At 33.4% G+C, this 10326-nt stretch overlaps 1 protein-coding gene across 1 annotated transcript; it reads right to left on the bottom strand.

Annotated features, from left to right (window-relative positions):
* Positions 1-8229: 8229 nt before the first annotated feature.
* Positions 8230-8925, bottom strand: LOC5567225. The gene is made up of 2 exons (XM_001651605.2): positions 8850-8925; positions 8230-8794 (listed from the first exon to the last, which is right to left on the bottom strand). Exons 1-2 carry the CDS (start codon positions 8856-8858, stop codon positions 8375-8377), a joined length of 429 nt encoding a protein of 142 aa, XP_001651655.2. The 5' UTR covers positions 8859-8925; the 3' UTR covers positions 8230-8374.
* Between the last annotated feature and the right edge of the window lie 1401 nt (positions 8926-10326).

The raw sequence follows: 10326 nt of genomic DNA, 5'->3' as shown, positions 1-10326 counted from the left end.
GAAATGACATTGAAACGGTCAGCGCGGATTTTAAAACAAAGTATATTTTTATAGAGCAGTTTCATTATAACCGATCCTGGTTTGAAGTCACAGTTGAATTGTATTTACAAATAAAAACACAATCTTACATTTCATTCATCAATATTTCATCTATCAGCATACGACTACAGAATAGTAAATTTTATGCAAATTTCAATCGTGATGCGTAAAAAATATGTGATACCAACAACTTACAAATTTTATCAAAAAAGTTATCAGAATTTACCCTTCTAATCATTCATTTTAATTATTACATTCGTGATCTCATATAAAATTTTCATGCCTTCTGAAGGGTTGGCACAACAACCGCAGGCATGTTAGATCTGTATAAGTTTTGGGCATTCATGGCAAGTAACACGGCTGAATATGACTCAAAATCATAAATTAATCTTTGTGTCTACTTGAAGTATGCACGAGACTGATTTGCAACTTTTGCTATCGGCATAAAAAAAATAAAACAAAAATGTTTCTGAAATTTAATATAAAGTTATTGCTGAACTATAATTAAATTCCAAATAACGTTACTAGTGTACCACAAACAGAATAGTTCAAGGTCAAGTGTAAGTACCGGTACAACCTCAACAAAAACCCCTATTTAACGAGATAAATGCAATAACAAAAAAGCATCCACTAACAGTTTCCAGGACAACGTGCCTATTGTTTCATGCCATCATTTAAAAGTTACACAGCAATACTTTTTAGCCCAAGATACAATTTCGGGAAATCCCGGAATTTCAGAAAATATTCCGGGTTTCAAGATATTTCAGATCCCGGGATTTTTGTCCCGGAATTCCCGAGACAAGACCCTCTAGTTCAGATGCTTTCTATGTAAGAAACCTTCACTTCAAAAATTATGGATATCGATCAAAATTTTAAAAAGTTATTTTTTACCTTAAAATTATATTTTTTAATCTGAATTCTATCGCATGGAATTAAACTTAAAAAAATCTATTCATAATTTTTATGTAAGGGCACAGTTGGACCTATCATAAGGATATATCTATGTGTATTAATTTCCATTAAAATGTCCGGAAACCATGTTTAGCCCATAGTGGTTCGAAACTTTGAATAATTAGGGCAAACATTTGAGCTAATATACTAAATCTCACGAACAACTTGTAGACTTCACTTTGGTTTTGCAAAAAATTCTATTTTAGAGTATAGTCCAATAAGCCCTGTTTTTTACATTTTCCTTTGCATATTTAGTGTGTATTTAAATGGAAGCATCACTTTGTTGTTCATATAAATATTTCCATTTTTTTTGCATAAATATCAATACTTTACGTTCTAGTCGATAACATTTTTCCCCACACTAGTTTCGGATTGCTTTTCAAACTTGATTAACCCCTATTCTATAAGCTTAAAGTTTTTACAGCATAAATCGTTAAATCGTAATATATTTTGTGATTTTCGAAAATTTTGGTCTTATTTTTATGTTTTACAAAAAACTGAGTTCCGAATCTGTGTCGATTTTGATCATTGGTCACCTAGATTCGGAGATACTCCAAAATTCCTTGGGGGACCGATGCGAGGCCATAACCCACGTTAATGTCTCAGGCTCCATTTTTTTTACTTTCTTTTGCTTGATTTTCGAAACAATACCTTCACAAGACTTTGTTGCGCAAAAATGAAGCAATTTGGTGCAATTGTTTTTAAGTTAAGAATTTATGTTTCTGATACCATCTTGGCCATTTCAAAATCTTGAAATTTTCGTAAAACATCATATTGTTATTTTTTTTATTATATTGGGAAATCTCAAATGATCTGTATGATTTTTTTTTTAGAAAAGCTTCCTACTACCAGACATTGTACAAATTTAGAATTTTATAAATTTACTAAAAATGGCGGCCAAATAAAATTGATTTAGGAAGAGTCGGTAGGTCCGCCAAGGATCATCGAATACCTTCAAAACAAGATAACCAGTGATCAATATCGCATTAGCACCGAAAAACAAAAAAAAGGGTTTGCAATGAATGGTGCAAAAAAATCGAAACACAATAAAAAATACCACGATTTTAATATTTTTGCATGGATCTCTATACGACAGGTTTAATATTCTGGCATAAGTTTGTTCAGAAAATTGTAGTCAAAGATTAGTTCACGTTATCCAATGCTTTGAAACTGCAATAGTTTTTCTGGAAATGTTATTTTTTTCACTAATGTCAAACCTCTGCTTCATCTCTCTATAGTTTAAATTTGAGCCGCAGGTTTGAAATTGCAGATAGAAATTCACTCTAAAATACCTACAAGAATTACTTAATGACAACTTACAGCAATCCCTGCGAGAATGTTTTTAATGAATCTTTCTCATTTTTTCCATTGTTTTTCCAGATTTTTGTTGTTATTGTGCAAAGTTTCTCCAATGATTCCTTCACTAACACTCTAGAAGTTTCCCCAAAGCATTTACTAGGACTTTAAAAACGAATCCTTTCAACACACAAAGTTTTCTCCCAGATTTTTCTAAACGGGTCTTACAAGAAACAGTTTAAGAAGTCGCCTTAGAAATTTATCAAGAATTCTTCCAAGAAGTATATTAGGTATAAATCCAAGGATGTTTTTCATGGAAAGGATTTATACCTGGTGTAGTTCTTGGAGCATTTTCTAGGCCTTTTTCACGAGATTTGTATAAAAATTCCTCTAAGGAAGCCTCCAAACAATATGTTCGAATATTCTCTTTGAGAATCCGCCCTCAGTTCTGCCAGGTATTGGTCCAGAAGCACTCCCAGAAAAAGTACTTCAAACATATAATTTTAATGTGTAGGTTTTGTGGTGACTTTCCTTACAAATACTTTCAATTTCAAGAAGAAACAATTTCGAAGAAAGTTTTTCTTTTTTCATTATTTTGAGAATGCTACTCATAATTCTTATGTGAACTTTTGCTGAGACATCATGATTGTTTTCAAGAATCGTGCAGCAATATTTTTCCTTGAACCTCTTACCTACCATTTGCATTCAAAAACCATCGCCTGTTCTCCCTGAAAAATTGACCAACAATAATTATAATGCACCATGAGGGTTCATGAATTAGTCCACATTAGTTCTTCATACCAGAAAAACCTTCTCTGGGTATTTCTCCACGGATTCCTTTGAGAATATTCTTAACCCTCCAGCGCCCAAAAGTGAACTGTTATAGATAAAAAATTAAATCCAACGGGAGGTGAAACGTTATGTTTAATCTTGTTTTTTGATGAACCGGTTCACTTTCGAACCGGTAAAATCCATTTTTTTATTTCAGGAGATAACCGCTGCTATAATTTGGTAGCAGTTAATTCGTATAATCAAATGTGTTACTTTTTGAACCGTTTCATTCTACCGATTGACTTTTGAACCGGTTGAAACATTTATTTTTATTTCAGAAAACATTCCGTGAAGTTAACATTTGATAGAAAACAAATCCTACAAATGTAATGTGTAGCTTATTACACCGATTCATTTTTGAACCGGTAAATATTTCATACAAGATAATTAGAAAAAATGCTGTTTGATTTTGATGGAAGAAAAGTCGTTTAACTGAAATATTTTGAACCGGTCATATTTTGAACCGGTTTATTTTACCGTTTCACTTTTGAGCCAGCATGTAAAGAAACTTATGCAGCTAGTGATTACATTTTAGTTGGACGTATTTTTAAAATAATGAAAATCAACGTGTAATGTTATATCTTGTTATTTGATAAGCCGGGTAATTATTTTGATTTAATCAAAATTTAATTTCGATGTAAAATAATAAATCTTGTTTTTTGATGAACCACTTCGGTTTACCGGTTCACTTACGAACTGGTAAAATCAATAATTTTTATTTCAGAAGATTATCGCTAAAGTTAGAATTTGTAACTTTTTGAACCGATTAATTTTACAGATGCGCTTGTGAACCGGTAATCATTTGTTTTCATTTCAGAAAATAACCTGTGAAGTTTACTGTTATCAATTGATAGCAGATTATTTGAACAACTGAAATGTATTGTTTTTAAACCGGTTCATTGTACCGATTCACTTTTAAGCTGGCATATAAGAAAACTTGTGCAATTACTCAGTTAGACGATAATGATGAAATATGTTTATAATGATGTAAATCGAAGTATGTACAATGTTAAATCTTGTAATTAGATAAAGAGTTACAGGAGGTGAAATGTTGAGGTTAATCTTTCTTTTTGAATCCGTTTACTTTTATAGCGGAGTTGGTAGGTTAAGCGGATTAGCCAACTCATTCATGATGTTTTACGTTTCGGCTATTGAGTTGCGTGAGCTACAATCCATTCGTGAAAAATCTCAAGTAAGAGGTATGAGCATTTGAGATTTTTGCAACGTTGTCTAGACTCTAGACAATAATCGCTATAGTTTGCTGCTATAATTTAGTATACGTTTTATCGTACAATTCAAGGGAAGTTGTTCAGTTTGTGATTCTTTTTCGGTTGAACGTATTTTCATAATAGTAAACATCGTAGTGTAATAACATATTGTTATTTGATGAACTGGTTTATTAGTCATGCCAATTTACTCTTGAATTGGTATTTTTTCTGTTTGTTAATAGAAATTTGATTGTACGACTGGAATGCGTTACTGATTTATTTATGAAACGGTTCGAACAAATATGCCATTATAAAGTCAAATAAATCATGTTTATGATTCTACAGTCAAATCATAATATTGAACGGACCATCGAGCTAGCGAGATATAGTTACAATTCAGAGCAACTGCGATTGAAGTAACCAGCGAGGTAGCCATGTAAACTTACTTCTACTTTTGTTCTTTACTTCGATATCAAGCTACGGAACATAGAGTCAGGCAAAGTTGATTGTATTTCGATTGAAGGTATAATTATAAGATTCAAAAGATTTTATTGAGTAGAAGCGTAACGTTGATATTGTTACATATTTGTTTAACAGATTGATGGGCCTAGTACACTTTTAAACCTTGAAACAATATTGAACCATAACGTAACCATTCATAATTTACAACAAATATATGTAAATTATTAAACCGGTCCATTTCATCGCTTTCAAAAGCGTTATATATGAAATATATGTCCCTATATATGGCATATATGCCATGTGATAAAAAAAGATTGTATTATGAACTTTTTCTTTTTTTTTGTATACTGATAATAATAGAATTTAATAACGTACATTGTTCTATGAAGAAGTTGTAGTGAATTGTTTTTCCTAGAAGAAAAAATACACATTAAAAATATTTGATGTTTTTTCATGAAAATAATTTTGGCCGATTTTCAAAATGTTGTGTTTTTGTCAAAATAAATACGTTCTGATGGTACAATAAGAATCCTGAAATGATTCTTATCCATAATGATTATAATGAAAATTTCTCTAGAAGTAGCCATTTTACAATTATATCGAGTTTAATGCAAAAAATGATTATTAAAATACTAAAATAGGTAATTTTCATTAGTTATTCGCGATTCTCCATCATTAATAATATGTTTTCAAGAGTAAATCCAATATATCTTTCCATTTACTTATATTCCTTGATGGAGAATCGCGAGTTACTAATGAAAATGGGCTATTTAAATATTTAAACAATATTTTTTGCATTAAACTCGATATATTTCGAAAATTGTTACTTCGAGAGAAATTGTCCATATAATCATTATGGTTTAGAATAATTTCAAGAGTCTTTTTGAATCATAAGAACGTTTTTATTTTGTCAAAAAATCAAATTTCAAAAATCGACAAAAGTAGTCCTTAGAAAAAAAAATGTTATCAAAAATTTCTCCATTATGAAACTTTGTTCCAAACATCTGATTACTATCAAAATTCTATGGTGAAAATCGAAAAATATGTTAAAAATTAGGTTTTGCATAATTTAAAATTTAAGTTTTATTTTTGATTTTTTATGAAAATAAATGAACTATTTTTTTTCATTGTATATTTTTTTTTCTTATAGCCCCTACAGTTCACTACAACTTCTTCATAGAACATTTGTCTCTAAAATCAATAGTTTCGGAGTTAGAATTTTTCAAATAATTTGCTTGCAAAAATTATAGGCCATTTTCAAAAGTTATTCTTAAGTCAAAATGATCAATTTTTCTATGGAAAACAATTATTCTACCATAGCAAAAACATGTGCAAAATCAAATCCAAATCGAAAGCTATCGAATACGATTTTTATTTTATTTTCGACTCATTCTGGATGGAAGTCGTCTTTTGGGACTGTGAGGTGCGTCCCAAAACAGGTTCTGGGTACCATAATAAAAACCGCGGTGGCCATTTCTGATTTTTCTCGACATCTTACGACTATTATTCATTGCTTCTTACAGTTACTTTCTGAATGTTATTGCAATCCATTACCATGTTAAATGCATAGACGAAAATTTGTCAGAGATGAAAAAATCGGAATAAAAAGAACATACTGTGTCCAAAAATTTAATACCTCAAATATATTTGAAGCACAGTTGAAAACAATGCAAACGTTTATTTTGAAATAAAATGTCGTTTTGATTTCCTGTTATAATAGAAAACAGAAAATGGACTTTTTCTGCTTGGAGTCGATTCCCGGTGGCCACTCCGGATTGATGTGGACCACTTCAAGCAAAAATCAAACAAGATTAGTAAAGCTTTCATTTACAACTAATTTCACGGAAATCAAAGAAGAATCAGATTTTTGACAAGCAAAACAAAACAGGTGTCACCTAGAGGTGACACTGGGCGTTGGGGGGTTAAGAAACAGTGGTTCATGCTGGATTTTTCTAAAGAAATTCGTTTAAGAATTATTCCTTGAATTACTGTTAGCATTATTCCAAGGATATTTCAATACATTTCTAGGATAACTAGGAGATTTTGTAGTATCGTATTTACAAAAGTTGATCAATGGTAACAGAATTGGAAGTTGAGTTCAAATGCATAGTGGAATACTTGGTCGAATATACGTCTGGATCGGACCTTCTTCCAAGGAACGAAACGTTGGTTAGGATAAAATCAAATCAAACCATTTCAAAAGCATGCACATCTGAAAACAAAAGTTACCTTTATAAAAAAAATGTCGAAGCCAATAATTTTTGTCCAGAACTTTTTGAAGAAATGAGGTATGAGCCATTGATATATTCGAAAATGTTTATATTAAATTTTGTGATTGTTTTTGACACCAGCGCCATCGCTAATTTTAGCACTGGTGGTAATGGCGTCTATAGCAAGTTTAAAATTTAACATAAATATTTTCAAAAACATCAATGACTAATATCGGATTCCTTCAATATTCATTATTTCGGATACTGCCACTTATTAAAACTATTTCGCCGACAGTTGAACATATAAGATAATCATTAATGTATCCAAACTTCTAATTTCTTCTAATTTGTAAATGCAGTGTTATTTCCCATGGATTTTATTAGAATAACCATACAAAATTGTGAGAGAATTGTCATCCTACCTAATTTTACTTCAATAAATTCCTTCGGCCTCTAAAAGTGCCACCCAGTTTTTTAAACAAACATTTTAAAAATGCCTTTAATTGCGTAATGGCAAAATAATCACCATGTTGCCACCAAGCAATTAACCCATCAACCCGCCAACAAGAAGCCCCCCGTGCCATTCAACCGTAATTGTTCAATGAAAAATTTGAACCATTTAGATCCACCTGGGCCCGGATCCCCAACCGGCAACCTTACCGTTCTCCATCCCAGCCGAATAATTGAATGGGCTTTGACGTAAACATAAAATCTTCGTGTCAATCTCCTCGGCAGCAGCAATACGATCAGCATCAAGCATCAGTCCTCCATAAAAGCAAGTCACGATCTTTCCCTCCGAAAAAAGGCAAGACATCCAGATCTGCTTGAAGAAGTTCACCGCGTGCGAATTTGTAGCGGGTCGTCTACCACAATCACGGTGCTTCCTATGGCGTTATTATCAGATAAAATCGCCATATATGTATCGAAATTGGTTTGACAATATCTGGCATGTTAACGATAATATTACAGAAAGATCCGAATTACTGATCAATTTTCCACCGAATTTCTGTACTGATACCACTGATACTGATGGTGTAACTGCAAAACGGTCTCCACGATTTTTTTTTAAATTTTGCCCAGCAATGGAGCTTAGCCATAGAAAACGACTGGTGTGCAAAGATTTGAAGGCGATTTTTTCAACAATGACGGTCACGAAAGCACCGTGACGCTACCTCAAGGTCGCGGTCACTCTTCGTTGAGGTATTTGAATGAAAGTGAAACAACACAAGGAATGGTTTAAGGGCAATGTATTGAAGTGCATAATTTGTTTGAACTGGTCTCGTCAACAGGTGTTTTTGGTTCTAGTTTTAACTGATTTTAGTAAGCGTAATGACCATGATGGTTGTTGTACCCGAGGAGATGAGATGCACCGTAGTTCTAGCCATGGTGGGCCAAAACTGGAGCAGCCTGGGTGGCATATGAGTTCTGGTGGTACAGCTGAGGCTGGGCAATGGCAACGGTTTTGGTGATCAGTGGAGCGGCGTATGCAGAATATCCATAGCTGTTATGGGACAGGGCTGGAGCATATCCCTGACCATAGGATAGAGCTGGGGCATAGTTGTATCCGTGAGTGTAAGTCTTCGTGAAAGGGGCGGAGTATACTTGGGTTGGAGCAGCCAGAACTGAAGCAGCGTGGGCGTACCCATGGCCTAAAGATGGTGCGTGGCTGCGTGAGAATGTGCCGTAGCCCACGATTGGAACCGAAGAGTAGTGTGCAGCTACGGGTGTTTCATAGGTATGTTGTACTCCTGCGTATCCAGCGCTGGCATAGGCCAGGGAAGCAATCAGAAAGATAACCTGCAATGATAAAAATGTCATGGTATGGCTTTCAAGAAAAACGTAGAATTTTTACTTTGAACATTTTGTTGTATCTGATGAGATAGTTTGTGGAGGACGACAACTGGAACAATGATTTACTTTCAACTAAAGTCACTTTATTTATAATGGACTAAACAGACTATCAAATAAATACCACTTAAAGCTCAAAGTGGCTGCTAAAAGTAGTGATAAATAACATTTGGTCGATACTTTGTGGGTGCAACCTTCAGATTTCGATTACATGGTAGAGACTGGTGAACATCGAAGAAGCAGCTTTCAGAAAAGTTATTCTTTTTGCTATTTATTGAGCTTCTTTTACTTTATTGTCGGTTTAAATGTCAACTGAACTACTTTCGCACCCGTTACTTTTTCGTTGGCTAGAATTACGATGGGAACTTTTTTTTGCCAAAGACGGTAGCGAAGAGCTCGATATAAATATCGAAATCAACCAATTGCTCTCATTGCTTCGAAGATAGACCTTCGCAAGAGCAGAAGGTTTTAATTAGCATCTCGTTACTCTCAACGATGTTTATTAAGGTAAAATTCGTTCTTCATATTGTTGATCATATTGCTGATCTTACTGTTTACTCTGTTTTTGCTTTTCATATTTCACAGATAACTATCATCTGCACTTTTGCGGCGATCGTTAGTGCGACTGTAGTAAACCCTGCTATGCTGGCGGATCACTTTCCTTCAGCACCGTCTGTGAGCTACAGCATGTTTACCCGTAAATATCCTGTTCCAATTACAAGCGGATATGCCTTCAACGATGTAGATCAACTTGCAACTGACACAGTAGATAGCCTTAGTGGCTATCATGCGATACCCGATTTGAAAAATTCCTATTTTCAGCATCATTATTATTGAAATAAATTAAATGAATTTTCAAAAACTAACATAGTTTTTTTTATTAAATTCGGGTTTGTAAATTCAATTTTGGGTCATATTAAGGCAAGCATAAAGACGTAAATTTAAGTTACAAATGATGTAGTTTTCCATTTTATTAAATTTATTATGTTCGGATCTCAAGAATTTTTCGACACATTAGATGTATTTAAACGTGAACTCTTTCAAAAAGTTACTTAAATTTACGTCTTCTTAGATGCACATAAAAGAAGCGAGCCGTTAGACATAAAATTACATCACTTCTTAAAATAATATGGCTCTGAAAAACCAAAAAAAAAATTACATGCCAGGACGTAAAAGTCATTACCACTGACACCATGGCATGTAATTTTGCTCCAATCTCCCAATCCTATTCAAGAATTTGGTTATTGCGTGCGTACTTTGAGGACTCTGAAACTCTTACCATTACGATCTCTTTTACGACCGAATCCGACGGGCAACAACTTGGAAGAACCAGTGATCACCGTTCCTTGACACCCATTGCTTGCACTACATGTGCATTATAATACACTTTTTCATTCTTCACTAAAATAATAATTTATAACATTACTGGTTCCAAAAAAACCGCACCAGATAAGACAATGATTCCACTGAACAAACGATGA

This window comes from Aedes aegypti, chromosome 3 (assembly GCF_002204515.2).
Source record: "Aedes aegypti strain LVP_AGWG chromosome 3, AaegL5.0 Primary Assembly, whole genome shotgun sequence".
In the NCBI taxonomy this organism is placed as follows: Eukaryota; Metazoa; Arthropoda; class Insecta; order Diptera; family Culicidae; genus Aedes; species Aedes aegypti.
This window is presented reverse-complemented; position numbering and strand designations above follow the sequence as displayed.